This window comes from Myotis myotis, unplaced genomic scaffold (assembly GCF_014108235.1).
Source record: "Myotis myotis isolate mMyoMyo1 unplaced genomic scaffold, mMyoMyo1.p scaffold_m19_p_19, whole genome shotgun sequence".
NCBI lineage: Eukaryota > Metazoa > Chordata > Mammalia > Chiroptera > Vespertilionidae > Myotis > Myotis myotis.
In genome coordinates, this window is record NW_023416323.1 from 27,338,897 (window position 1) to 27,353,268 (window position 14,372).

At 49.8% G+C, this 14,372-nt stretch overlaps 1 protein-coding gene and 1 pseudogene across 4 annotated transcripts; both read left to right on the forward strand.

Moving 5' to 3' along the window:
* On the forward strand, positions 1 to 12,833 carry DHODH (dihydroorotate dehydrogenase (quinone)). Of its 4 annotated transcripts, XM_036346250.1 has the most exons (9): positions 1 to 98; positions 2,508 to 2,720; positions 4,431 to 4,630; positions 7,184 to 7,266; positions 9,799 to 9,986; positions 10,589 to 10,702; positions 11,484 to 11,637; positions 11,808 to 11,967; positions 12,463 to 12,833. In XM_036346250.1, exons 1-9 carry the CDS (start codon positions 78 to 80, stop codon positions 12,515 to 12,517), a joined length of 1,188 nt encoding a protein of 395 aa, XP_036202143.1. In that variant the 5' UTR covers positions 1 to 77; the 3' UTR covers positions 12,518 to 12,833. The 4 variants fall into 4 exon arrangements, with proteins under 4 accessions (XP_036202143.1, XP_036202144.1, XP_036202146.1 ...); XM_036346251.1 differs by lacking the exon at positions 11,808 to 11,967; XM_036346253.1 differs by lacking the exons at positions 11,484 to 11,637; positions 11,808 to 11,967.
* On the forward strand, positions 6,106 to 6,249 carry LOC118674879 (annotated as a pseudogene).
* Positions 12,834 to 14,372: the final 1,539 nt, after the last annotated feature.

Here is a 14,372-nt window from a genome sequence, read left to right on the forward strand (position 1 = left end):
GGGGGCGGAGATGAGCGGTGTCCCTCCACCTCCTCCAATGGAAATGAGGCAGAGGCGGGCCCAGTGGCGAGAGGACCATGGCGTGGACACAGCTGAAAGTGAGTGTGGAAACTGGGTTTGTCGCGTGGCCGAGGAAGAGTCGGCGAGGGCAGGGCTAGCGGGGAATACAGGGGTAGCCGGGGCGAGGTGTGGACGGGAGGCCGCTCCGAGAGCGTCGGGCACGTCTGGGTGTCTCTGCAAAGGGTCGTGCGTGTGCATTTGTACACATGTACTTGGTCTGTGTGTAAACGGCACGTGTGTGTCCGCGTAGACGCCAGACTTTGTCAGCACTCGTGGGCCAGTGACTACATGACGGCCCAGCACTGCGTGCAGCTTCCAACGTGCAGTGAAGTCACAAGACCTGCTCCCAACCCGTCTGGACAGAATGCAGGGCGGGGGCTCCGTGTAACGGTGCTGGTGTTTGTTGATTGACATGCAGGGGCGTTCCTACAGCCTGGAGACCAGAAGTAAGACCGCGAATACTGGATCTACATTAGCAGCTATGTCTGATCCTTAAAGGCAAATGTGACCTGTGAACAAAACCCAGATCTTTATTCTGGCCAAGATCTCTGCCTGTTTTCCCAGCTTCTCTTTGAGCCATACTTTAACTCAGTGGTTCCCAAACTTATTTGGCCGACCGCCCCCTTTCCAGAAAAAATATTACTCAGCGCCCCCTGGAAATTAATTTTTTTAAAATTTTAATAGCAATTAAACAGAAAGATATATGTATTAATGTTTCTGCCTTTTTCGTAAAATATAGTAAAGAAAGGTGTAAATTAGAAACATTGAAGTTTGAAATTATGAAACTATTTATTGAACTCAGAATAGAAAGGTAATACAAAAAAAGTTAAAACAAATGCACCTGTGGCCATCACCGCCCCCCTGGATCGCTGCAGCGCCCACCACTTTGGGAATCACTGCTTTAACTCCTCGGTTCCAGACGAACCTCCCCCCTCCCCCATTCCCCTCTGCCAGGGGAGAGCCTTTGCGCTTTCCCTCCCCCACTGCGTCCTGGTTAACTCCCGCTGATCCCTGGAATATTAGTGGCACTTCCCCAAGGAAGCCTTCCTCTACCTCTGAGGTTAGGTTCGGTTCTTCTTACCCTATACCTTCTTCTTCATAGCAGTTGTAGTTATATATTTACATGATCATTGATTTCCGTCTCATGAGATCGTATTCCCCAGAAGGCAAGGACTCACTGATTAGCCCATCTATGAATGACTGAATTAACGAATGAATGACCCAGCATCTGGCAGTGATAATTGAAGTATTAGGAACCATGGTTGAACTAGGAGAATGGTGTTTTTTTTTTAAGTTTATCTTTATTGTTGAATATATTACACATGTCCCGCTTTTCCCCCATTGACCCCTCCTCTGGGAGAATGGTTCTTGACCTAATAATACCTGATGCTCCTTTTTATTTATTATTTTTTTTCTTTTTTTTTAAAAAATATATTTTATTGATTTTTTACAGAGAGGAAGGGAGAGAGAGAGTTAGAAACATCGATGAGAGAGAAACATCGGTCAGCTGCCTCCTGCACATCTCCCACTGGGGATGTGCCCGCAACCCAGGTACTTGCCCTTGACCGGAATCGAACCTGGGACCCTTCAGTCCACAGGCCGACGCTCCATCCACTGAGCCAAACCGGTTTCGGCCCTGATGCTCCTTTTTAAAAAAAAAATTTGCAACTCCCTTTATGATTCTGAGATGGAGTTTATATATAATGTAATCTTCCTGTGTGTGATTTTAAAAGTCATTCTAATGTCCTAATTAGAATATAAAGGAGAAATGAAAGTAATTTAAAATAATATGCATTTCAGTGTGTAAATGGTAGGGCATGACACCTAGATAGTGAAATAGTCAAGTGTTTCAGCCTCTGCTTAGAAATTCTAGTGCCACAGGTATGTTTGTCAAACACCCCAAGCAAAGCACCTTACCATTCCTGATGGATTTTCTGAAATAGGGAACACTTCTTTTTTTTTTTTTAATATATTTTATTGAACTTTTTCAGAGAGGAAGGGAGAGAGATAGAGAGTTAGAAACATCGATGAGAGAGAAACATTGATCAGCTGCCTCCTGCACATCTCCCACTGGGGATGTGCCCGCAACCCAGGAACATGCCCCTGACCGGAATCGAACCCGGGACCTTTCAGTCCGCAAGCCGACGCTCTACCCACTGAGCCAAACCGGTTTCGGCAGGGAACACTTCTTGGTAATGTTCTGTGCAAACTAGTACAGGCCCTCCATTTACAAGGTCATTGTATTCCTGGAAAAGCCAATGCGTATGAAAATACGGGAGATGGTTTTTGTGTTTATTGGGAAAGGAGGGAGACCTGTGCTGGCAAAGAGCTAGGAGTATTGCGCCATGTGGCATGTCATTGTGTCCTCTGTGCGTGGGGGTTTAAAGGGCTCAGGGAAGGTGCTGCAGCCTGGCTCTGAGGGCCAATGGGCTTTTTTTCTCCCCCAGAAGCGGGCCCAGGATGCCTTGGTCATCCTGGGGGGTGGAGGACTGCTCTTCGCCTCTTACCTGACGGCCACGGGGGATGAGCATTTCTACGCTGAACACTTGATGCCGACTCTGCAGGGGCTGCTGGACCCCGAGTCAGCCCACAGGCTGGCTGTTCGTGTCACCTCCCTGGGGCTCCTTCCTCGTGTCACATTTCAAGACTCCGACATGCTGGTAGGTCCTCTTGGGACACCTTGTACAATACAAGGTCAACATCCCCTGACTTACACAGTGGGGGCTGAGCCTTCTGAACAGCAGAGTCCCAAGTTAGCCCCAATTAAAAAAGCTGTCATCCCCATCTACAGATCAGGAAACTGAGGCACGGAGGAGTTAAGTGAATTATCCGAAGTCACACAGCTGGGGAGTAGATGAGCCAGGATTCAGACCCTTGGAGTCTGACTTGGCAGCTGTCCCCGTAGCCACTGGCCTGCCTTGCTGAGGTCAGGTGGCTCAGTCTTCACCTCTGCGAAATAGGGAAACATACCAGTCATTAAACGCCTACTGTGACACAGGCATGTGTAGCCAAGCCTTCCAGGAAGGCACACAGACATCCATCCCAGGGTTATTCACTCCTGCGTTCGCACAGGGCCCATGTGTGCCTGTTACTGCTCTGGGTGCTGGGGTTCCTGCAGCTAAACAAACAGAAGAATCACCTCCTGCTAGCATCTGTGTCCTCGTGTAAGCCCTGGCAGTTTCCATCCGAGAGACTTCTTACCAAACGGGGGGACATCAGAATGACGTGAACATGAAGACAGCAGGCAAGAAGCACTCTTCGGGGAAGGGTCGCTGTTGTAAATCAAAGCGGCCGTTGTCTGCATCTTCCCTTTTGGTCTCAGGGTCCCTGTCACTTCCCCGTCCTGCAGTGTTGAGCAGATGTGTTTACCCAGCTCCCCACACTGAAAGGCACTGTGGGATCAGAGCGCTCTTTTCCTCATCCCCATGGCCAGCTGAGAGTCCTGGAACCAGGGTAGCAGGGGGGAGTAAAGGGGGCTGTGGAGATGGGTGGGTTTGGAAGGCAGTGAGGTTACGGCTGGGTGAGGTACCAAGCTAGGGAAACATCGCCAATATGGAGAGAAGTGTGGCCTTTGAGCTGCGATCCCCAACACCGCTGTGTGGGTCCCGCCTTCAGCAGCTCATTATTTAGGAGGTGGTGAAGGCGTCTGGTGCCCCACAGGGGTCTTGGAGTCTGCCTGGCTGAGAGGGACGCAGCTGAGGCTGACATTCTAGGCTGATCCAAGGGTTTTGCTGCTTGACACTGTTTCAAATAGCACTAACTAGGGGGCCGACACCAGCAGGCCACTCTCTTCCACCAAGGACAGTGGATAAGCAGGGATTCCCCGCCACTAGAGACAGTGTCCTCCTCCTGCTGCACCGTGGTGGAAACCCTGTTTTTCTCCTCACTCTTGCTGGTGGAGGATAACGCCTAGTGGTCTTGAACTCCAGCAGGCGTCAGAATCGCCCGGAGAGCAGTTAGAAATAGACTCGCTCAGAGCTCCATTCTGCCCCGCTGGCCCCCAAGGAATCTGATTCCTTAGACCAGTGGTTCTCAACCTTCCTAATGCCACGACCCTTTAATACAGTTCCTCATGTTGTGGTGACCTCCAACCATAAAATTATTTTCGTTGCTACTTCATAACTGTAATTTTGCTACTGTTATGAATCGTAATATAAATATCTGATATGCAGGATGTATTTAGGCGACCCCTGTGAAAGGGTCGTTCGACCCCCAAAGGGGTCATGACCCACAGGTTGAGAACCACTGCCTTAGACTGAAGATAGGCTGTTTAACAAGCCCCCCAGGGAAATCGGATAGAGGCGTGCCAGGCCACACCCTGAGAAACACTGGTCTGGCCTGTGTACCTGACTTTGTCTCCCTCTCCCTAGGAAGTGCGAGTCCTGGGCCATAAATTCCGAAATCCAGTAGGAATTGCCGCAGGATTTGACAAGCATGGGGAGGCTGTGGACGGACTGTACAAGATGGGCTTTGGTTTTGTTGAGATAGGCAGCGTCACCCCAAAACCTCAGGAAGGAAACCCCAGGCCGCGAGTCTTCCGCCTCCCCGAGGACCAAGCCGTCATTAACAGGTAGGTGAGCAGCTCAGGGTAACAGGGCCGCCTCCTCCAGCAGGGACCTCGGGGTGTTCTTTCTGTCTGTGATGCAGGCATTTTTCTTTTCTTTTTTTTTTTTAATATATATTTTATTGATTTTTTACAGAGAGGAAGGGAGAGGGATAGAGAGTTAGAAACATTGATGAGAGAGAAACATTGACCAGCTGCCTCCTGCACACCCCCCACTGGGGATGTGCCCGCAACCAAGGTACATGCCCTTGACTGGAATCGAACCTGGGACCCTTGAGTCCGCAGCCTGATGCTCTGTCCACTGAGCCAAACCGGTTAGGGCAATGCAGGCATTTTTCTGTCATTGTCAGGAACCAGGTGCAGCACCTACTATGTGCCAGGCGTAGGAGCAGGTTTTGGGGTTTCAGTTTAGCACACATACACCCTGAGGCTCAGAGAACAACACAGCTTAGCTTCAGCCACAGGTCATAAGCAGGAGAGCTTGGGTACAGATTTAGGCTTATTTGACTGTCAACATGCTTTTTCCACATTGTTACTCCATTGCCCTTGCCCAGTGCTGTCTAGTAGAAATATAATGCAAACCCCATAGGTAACATAAAATAGTCTATGATAAAATAGCTATTTATTTTAGCTATGATAAAGTAGTAAAAAGAAGTAGGTGTAATGAATCTCAGTAATATATTCTAATTAGGTTTTTGTAATATATATTGTTATTTAATTAAGTACTTAATATATTCTAAATATCATTTTATCATATAATCAACGTACAAATGATTAATAAGCTACTGACCCACTTTTCCTTGTACCAAGTCTTCCAGATCCAGTGTGTGTTTTTCTTCATGTTTCAAGTGCTCAGTGGCACGTGTAGCTATGGCTCTTGTGTTGGACAACCCAGCCCCAACTTTAGTAAACTGGAAATTTTAATGATCAACATACACAGCTGCTTTTAGTAAGAGAGATCCTTCTAGAGTGTGTAAGTCCTCTTTATAATCCCTGCGCAGTTTCTGTACAGCAAGCCCAGAAAGTGAAGACGTTCCTACTTTTTGGCAACAGAATTTTGAAGAGCCTCCGAGGGGCCACTGTGGCCTCTGGAAGACGACCTGTGGGGAGTGGACTAGGCTGCCACTTCCCGCTTGATTGTGCTTGCTTCAGGGAAATTTTCCAGCACTAGAGATCAGATTATTGATCTTCCTGCGGCACTGCAGGCTGGGGTCGATATCTCCAGCACGTCCAAGTCGCTGCAGGTAGCAGGGTGCCGGTGCTCGCGGAACCCTTAGAGGAGACATGGCTGAGAGGAGAGCTTGTGCCCTGCAGCACGGTGGGTTCAGCTCCTTGCTCTGCATGGCACACAGTGGGTGCTCAGTAAACTCTTGCTGAATGAACGGATAAGTTTATTCATCAGTCAACCAATGCACCTGCCACTGTGTCTGTTCAGTGTTTTCCGCTGCAAGTGACCAAGTAGCTTAAACAATAGGTGCTTGTCCCCCGGCACTGGGCAAGGAGACACCTGATTGGTGGTGCTGCTCTTATATCAATCAGGGGCAAAGCAGATGGACAGCCCTTGGTTCATCGTAGCTTGATGCCCGTGTTGGTGGCCAGAGCTGTTTCATGCCTGAGGCACATAAAAAACAAACAAAAACTACAGGCGCTTGCTATTATGTTCCTCCCATAACAGGTGTAGTGGGCACTTGCAGGGATGGTTGAGCAGCTGGGCAATGTCAGACTCTGGTCCAGCTTCTCTGGGCCTTCCCTTGTTTGTAAGACGGCTACCCCAGCTGTAAGCATGACGTCCTCCCATGTGGACATCTGAGAGCAGACAGGGAAAAGGAAGCATAGATGTGGGGGCATCCTAGGAGCTCCCCAAAGTCTGCTCCTGTGTCTCAGTGACCACGCCCAGTCACTTGTTCATGCTTCAACTGCTAGTGGTCTGGGAAAGGAGTCATTGCCATTTTCACCCAGTCTCAGGGGAGGAAGGGAGACGGGGTGGCCATCAGAGCAACATCCCTCAGTGGGACTGGGGAGACAGAGATGAGGTCACTGCCTTTGTGGACAGTCTAGTGGCGGGGTGATGACATGTCCCTGTCCTCAAGAGGATGATGACCCGGAGGGGAACTTAAGCATGCATATGCATACATCTCACGCCAGGAAAAGACTAGTACAAAGCGCTCAGTGAGTGCCAAGAGGCGAGGAATCATTTGAGGCTGGGGAGCATTTGATCTGGGCCAGGAAGAGGGGACGGTTTTAATCGGCAGACGGGCTGGGGAGATGGAGTGGCAGGATGGGTCCCAGGAGGTGCATGCATGGAACACAGGCAGGAGATGGGAAGAAGGGGTTGTCAAAGTGGTGACGGCTCCACTGGGTGGAGGGGTGCATAGGTAAGGAGTGGGGACTTTCTTCTAGGAAGTCCAGGGGCATTTAGACCTTGGAAGTCTTAAGAACTGACTTTTCCTTTTCTTTTCTGTCTTTGAAAGTCACACATACGGCCATGGAGCCATGTCTGCAGTCTGCCTTCTGGCTGAGGGCTCTCACCTGTCCATTCCCCCTCTGCGTGTGTTACAGATACGGATTTAACAGTCACGGGCTCTCGGTGGTGGAACACAGGTTACGGGCCAGACAGCAGACGCAGGCCAGACTCACAGAAGGTAAAGTGGGGCTGCCTGAGAGGGGCTTCCTTCATTTGTTGGAAGGAAACCTGTGGGAGAAACATCAGGGACATTCCTGGTGACATAACTAGGATTGAGCAATTGAAAAAAACACTGCAGAACTCAGGGCTCTTTCCTAGAGGAATTTTTCTGGTTTCTTGGCTCCACAGTTTCCAAGATTTTAACAGAATTTCGCAATGTAGCCAAGTTACGGAAGCCATGTTATATCTTCACCGGGCCAGCCTGGAAGTGAGCAGAGCGGAGTGGCGCCTGTGTGATCTCAGAGGCAGCTAAGCTGTGGGCAGGCTCCAGCACCAACTTCCTTGTCCTGCTCTGCTGTCCTGTGGCCCTTATATAGTAGATTTACAGAGCGTTGCTAACCACAGAGAAGCATGGAGAAGACAATTAAGTGACTGACATCCTCCTCCACTGAGGGGTAACGACTCTTGGCATGTGGGAGTTTGGACCACCACCCGTTCCAGCTTCGCTGGCCCTCAGGACGCACTTGGTGGTCGCAGTGCTGTTGTCCTCCCCACCTCCCCACGTGCTGTCGGGGATTGTCTGGGGCTGCGGCCTCTCCCCTCGTTGGGTCACTACAGGCCTTCTTCCAGGAGGGTTTAGTCTCATTAGAAATCTTGGTGGTGAGTGAGGTTGAAAGGGCTGAGGCTGTCAGCAGTCTCTGGTGTGGGGAGTAGGAAGTGCCCTTGTTTGGAAATCTGTGGCTTTGGCAGAACCAGAGCCTGCTATGCTACACACCTTGCTGTTTGGGGAACTCTGAAGGTCATAGTATGACTTTCATGGTTGTGATACTCTCCTGCCTCCCTTTCCTTTTGGCCGTCCACAGCGCTCTTCATACCAGCTTTCTCCCCGTTCTCCCTTGCCCATCCTCTCACCCTCGCTCTGGTGCTAATATTCTCTGGAGTGAAGCAAAATCCCATAGCAGAGCTCTGCACACAGAGTTTCCCAGCAGCTAGAAGCCTGAGGACAGCTTATTGCTGGTGCCATGCCAAGGAACAGGAGCTGACAAAGGCTGTGGTGCCCCTGGGGGATAGAGTAATTCAGCAATTTGTCAGTGTGGGGAGATGACTAGTAATGAAAGATCCGTTAGCTACGTGGAAGCGATACTGCTTTCAGGCCAGTTTCTTTGTGTGGAAAAAGAATGAGAACTTACAAATGCCCTTGGCTGATGGAGGCCAGATTTGGAAAGCTAGGACATCATGTTGTATAACCTTTGCCCACTGGGTTCTAACTGCACCACCCCCTGCCCCTGCAACACACACACAATTAGCTACACAAATGTCATTTACTTGCAAGCTGATGATAACAGGGTGATACTGTAGGGTATGAGAAGGTAGTCAGCAGGACTGGATGATGTTCTTTGATCTTCCTTTACCTGACCCAAGTTTACTGCACTAACTTGATGTCTCAGGTCTTTTTCCCAACCGTCAGATGGAAAAGCAGCTGGTACCACTGACATACCATTAACCTTTGCAGATAAGATGGTGTTTTTAGGAGAAAACGCCATGCTTTCTCATACAAAGCCTGTTACTGAAATGTGTTTTTTGGAAAGTCCAAAATGCAAGACATGTCATAATCCAATGGATTTTTCAGTAAGGTGGCTGGCTGTATTACTGTTCAAATTGAGACACTTTTGAGAGTGAATTAATAATATGCCCAGGCTACAGGACTAATCAGTGCCATCCGGGGAGCACTGGGCTGTGCGATCACCCTAGTTATAGAGGGAGGCCCTTCTCAGAAAACTGAAATAAAACAATGATACGTCTACATGATAACTGAAAATGATATTTCCCAATATTTTATACATAGTCTTTAATTTTGGGTTTTCTTCACAACTGCACGCGCAGTCATTCAAACCAAGTCCAGTGAGCAGCCCTTGAGAGTCATGAATTGCCCCTCCTGACATTCCTATTGATTTCTGTCTGTTCTCGGTTGTATTACATTTATGAGCCCTACCTTTTTTGTCACTAGTATTTGCATTCCGAATTTCTCCATTTTTCATCAAAATTTTTAAAACAACAAGTGTATGCCCTGGCCGGTGTTGCTCAATGGTTAGAGCGTCAGCCTGCACTAAAGGGTCCCCGAGTTTGATTCTCGGGCAAGGGGCCAACCTGGTTTGCGGGTTTGCAGGGCATGTATGGGAAGCAACCAATCGATGGGTCTCCTCTCTCACATCGATGTTTCTCTCTCCCTCTCTCTCTCTTTGCCTATCTCTCTCTCTCTCCCTCTTCCCTCCCTTCCACTCTCTGAAAAGCAATGGAAAAAATATCCTCAGATGAGGGGGAAAAAAGAATAAGGGCACAATGCAGTAAAATGTCTTAGTGGTTGCCCCAACATTGCTACGCAGACAAGATGGTGAGCTGTTTCCTGGTCGCAGGCAGCAGCACCGAGCAGGATATCGTAGCATTTGTCAGCTGGTGTTCGAAGTTCACATTGCAGGGGGAAGGCCTATAAGGCTGTTCATGTCAAGGAAATGGTGTGTGGGGACAAAATTTTGACCAGTGATATGTGCAGGTGGGCTGCCACTGGGAATAAACCTGGGGAAGAATAAGACCTCGGTGGATGCTGCCTCGGACTACGCAGAGGGGGTTCGAGTCCTGGGCCCCTTGGCTGACTACCTGGTAGTGAACGTGTCCAGTCCCAACACTGCAGGGCTGCGGAGCCTTCAGGGAAAGGATGAGCTGCGCCACCTGCTGACCAAGGTGGGAAATTACATTAAATCCTGTAATGCTTTCCTACAAAGCCCGCTCCTCCAGCCTGTCCTGTTCATTCTCCAGGGCCAAGCTTCCATGGCACCATGTAGGACTGTCCTTAACACTTCAACCAGCTAGGACCCCTCACTCTGCCTCTCATCCCCACCATAACACTGATGATGCTTAGTAGTAGTTAATTTCTAAGTTTTCTGTCCCTCAAGTTCAACAATGAAGGAACCATAAATTTCATTTACCATGCTGTCCCTAGCACCTAGGATGCTGAATGAATGAATGAATTGAATGACTTTTCATCACACAATCTTGTTATGTCTTTTAGAAACAAAAGTCTAAATAAGCCACAATATATTAGCCGATGCCCATGACCACATTAGGGACTCAGTCCTGGGGATTTCTTGGTTCAAGAGAATGGAATGAGGTTTGCCTGGATGGGGAAGAGTGCATAACTGAGGGCTGTGTTTTCCAAGAAGGAGAAATTGCTCATGCTTCAGCTTGATAGCTGATGTGAAAATACACTGGTCTGCGCTGCAGGTCACAGTGCACCCCCAGCTGTGGTCTCAGGGGTCCCCATCTCTGGCCACTTGTCGCTGTAGGTGCTGCAGGAGAGGGATGCCCTGAAGGGAGCGCACAAGCCGGCCCTGCTGGTGAAGATCGCACCCGACCTCACGGCCCAGGACAAGGAGGACATTGCCGGGGTGGTGAGAGAGGTGAGGGCCCTCACTCTGCCCAGACGCAGCCTCTGTGGTTTTCTCTGTGATACTGAGGGCTGGTTTGGTATTTGTCACGATTTAATTCATAAAAGTGGATGCTTGAATAAACGTTTGAATGAATCTTTTTCGGTGCCTCTTCCCTCCTCATCCAGCTGGGGCTTTCAGGCTTGTGTCCTTGCCAGCCTTGGTCAGAGTGGAGGACAGGCATACCTGCTTTGTTGCATGTCACAGGCCCTCCACCAGAAAGGGATTACAACTCGCTGTATTGTGAGACTAGCCTTGTTGTGGCAGGAACTGGACCTGTGGTATCTCCAAAGCGCGCCTGTGTTCCTCTCTCTCCAGTCTAGCACCTGGTCTCCGTGTCAAAGGAGATTAGTGGAAACAGACCGAGCCCCGTAGTCCTGGGTTCAAATCTTGGTTCCATCGCTTACTCCCTGGAGACTGGTAGACTAGTGGCTCGTAAATGTGATACAACTGAGAACAGACAGAAATCCATGGGAATGTCAGAGGGGCAGTTCTGGGCTCTCCGGGCTGCTCCTTGGGTTGTTAGGAGGATTCTAACCCTGTCCCAGGGGAGCTTTTTAGGTGGTTGCTATGTGACAGCAGCTGTTGCCATGCCGAGGCTTGTTTAGACACCTGTTCAGGAGCATAGTGAGTCCGGGGTAGTCCTTGATTTGGGGGCTGTGGGTGTGGGCACCTGGCTATCTCAGCCCCTGGGGAAGCTTCTCCGAGTCCGACAGAGCCCTGACTGGATAGCTCTCTCTGTCTCACACCGCAGTTGGGCATCGATGGGCTGATTGTGACGAACACCACAGTGAGTCGCCCTGCCAGCCTTCAGGGTGCCCTTCGCTCCGAAACAGGAGGGCTGAGTGGGAAGCCCCTCCGGGACTTATCGACGCAAACCATCCGGGAGATGTACGCACTCACCCAAGGCAAGGATTCCGTGTCCCTGTCAAGGATTTGTGTGTGGCTCGTGTTCTGGGGCTGTGATCAGAATCGGGGTTCCCTGAACCGCTGCAGTCAGCAGGTGGGCCGAGGGCTGGATCCCAGCTGAGCCCCTGGTTCCCACATCGTCATGGTGTTGCCCTGTGCTTCCCTACAGGCAGAGTTCCCATCATCGGGGTTGGCGGTGTGAGCAGCGGGCAGGACGCACTGGACAAGATCCAGGCGGGGGCCTGCCTGGTGCAGCTGTACACGGCCCTCACCTACTGGGGGCCACCTGTGGTGGGCAGAGTCAAGCGGGAGCTGGAGGCCCTTTTGAAGTGAGTGGGGCACGTGTGGCTTGAAACTGAGGTTAATGTATCAGTTCTGAATGACTTGAATCAAGGGCGTCTTACTGATCTGTCTTTACTCTTCACGCGAAAAGGATCTGAGGGGTGGGTATACTCAGAATGCAGGGGAAATTATTCTGTTGCTCCTTTGATGAAGGACCAATGGTATTGAAGATTAACGCCCAAGGCAATGGTGTGTATGGGCCTGCGGAGTCCTGGTGGCATTCTCATTAATTCAGTCGCATTGGTTTGATGTCAGGGACCTGTCATACTTAAAATCACCTGCCTTCTGGTCTAAGACCTGGGTGTTCAGATCTAGATTCCTGGGTGAAGACAGTGCAGGGGCATGAGGTCTGTGTTTGGGATCGAGAGAGGGGGGAGGTGCAGTTATGGAGCAGGTGGAGCCCCGGTGAATGTGGGCGTCTGGTAAAAACAGGGCCTGTCCTTCATCATTTGCTGAACTTGCTTTGTTTTCTCTTTTTCCAGGGAGCAGGGTTTTCCCAGCGTCACAGACGCCATTGGAGCAGACCATCGGAGGTGAGGACACTGTTGGTGGGAAGCCCGGTCCAGACGCTTCTTCCCACTAAGTCAGGCGAGCCTGTGGCTGGATTGAGAGGGAGGACTGTCTCAGGCCACATCCGCAAACCACAGGGGCCCCTTCTGTGAGGCCAGGAGGACTGTGAAAGCCACTTGCGAGGGTCCCAGAATCAACACAAAGCTTTCTTCAGTCACCTGCCAGGAGGAACTGCATCCGGGACCTTTTCCAGACTCAGGTCCCAGGATCCTTTCATATCCTGAGGACATGAGATATTTGGGGGCCGGGGGCTCATGGAAAAAATAAAGCAATTTAAAACCTGGATAAACCCAGCTCTTTCTGGAAGGTCCACCGGCTTCAGGCACTGCAGGTCCTTCCAGGCCTCTGCTATCTGGGTCTGCAATGGGTTTCCCAGAGCTTGACGCTTACGTTCTATTTTTGTTCTTATTTAAGTTTTAACTTAATTTTGAAAACATTTCAAATTCAGACAAAACAGGGCTTGTGGATAGCTGTCCTCTCCGTGTCTTCACAGCCTCTTGTCGCTGAGTGTCTGTGTCCTGATCATTGCTTTCAAGGACGCCAGTCATTCTGGACTGGGGCCCACGCCAGTGACCTCATTTTAACTTGACTGCCTCGCTCATGACCCTGTCTCCAAGCAAGGGCACACTCTGCGGTATCGGGGAGTTAGGATTTCAACACATCGATTTGGGAACACACAACTCAACCCATCACAAGCAGTCACATGTCATGTGATGTGGGTGCCATCAGGCACATAAGACGAGGGACTGAAGAGGTGCAGTTGTTAACTAAATACAAAGAGAAACGCCAATCTTCTCAGTACTGGGAAGCACACGGGCAAGAGAAGTGCGAGCCTCGTCTGGGAAGTGCTGTGGTGCCTGGCACGCCTTCTGAGCCAACAGAAATCACCTTTGCTCCCTTTGCCTCAGGACAGACTATTTTGATTTCTCGGTAGCTTTGGGGAGAAGCACGGAGCTGCAATAGCGATAACGTGTCCTGTTGCCTCATCTTTTCATCTCGGCCTCAGCCTGGGCCTCCTTCTCCCCATTCACTCTTTGCCAAGAAACAGGGAGCCAGTCTCCTGCTATTTTTCTTCCCAAGATTTTTTTCCTGGTTTTTATTATGAAAATACCTACTCATTAATAAATTTATATCATACAGCCCCCAAGTAAAAGCTGTCTACCTCTTCACCCCTTCCCAAAATGATTCCACTTCCCAGAGGTAATTTCTGTATCTCTAGATATTTCTAAACATTTTTCTTTGTATATATGAACATCTGTATCCATTACTACTTTTTTAATCTAGCTGCATGCACATATATAGAAATGTTTCAAGAACAGTGCAAAGAACTGTTTTAATACTAAGTCACCTGAGAGTAAATTGCTGACCTGATGCCCCACCATCCTGAATGTGTCCCTGTGGGTTCCTTGCAAACAAGTACCTTCTGCTACACAACCACAATGCAACCATCGAAGTCGGGATATGGCACTGATACAGTTGCGTCCATCTGATGCCAGGCCCTGTGGGAGCAGAACTTCTAAAATGCCTCCTGTCCCCAGGTGCCCTGCCCTAACCCCTGGGACCTACACTCCCAGGACTGTGCTGTCCAATGGTTTAAGACAGGAACCCTCTTGAAGATAGATTATCGGTGTGGGTCTAATCTAATAAAGGGTCCTTGAGAGAAGACATGAGAAAGAACGAAAGTGTTGCTACTTTGAAGATGGGGGTGGGGGTGTCACCAAGGGTGTGACTTAGATAGCTAGCCCAGTGCCCATTTTGGCAGGAAAATCACATGTGCAGAACATGGGGTTCATCTGGCTCTGCTCTCGGTGGCAAATGGGGG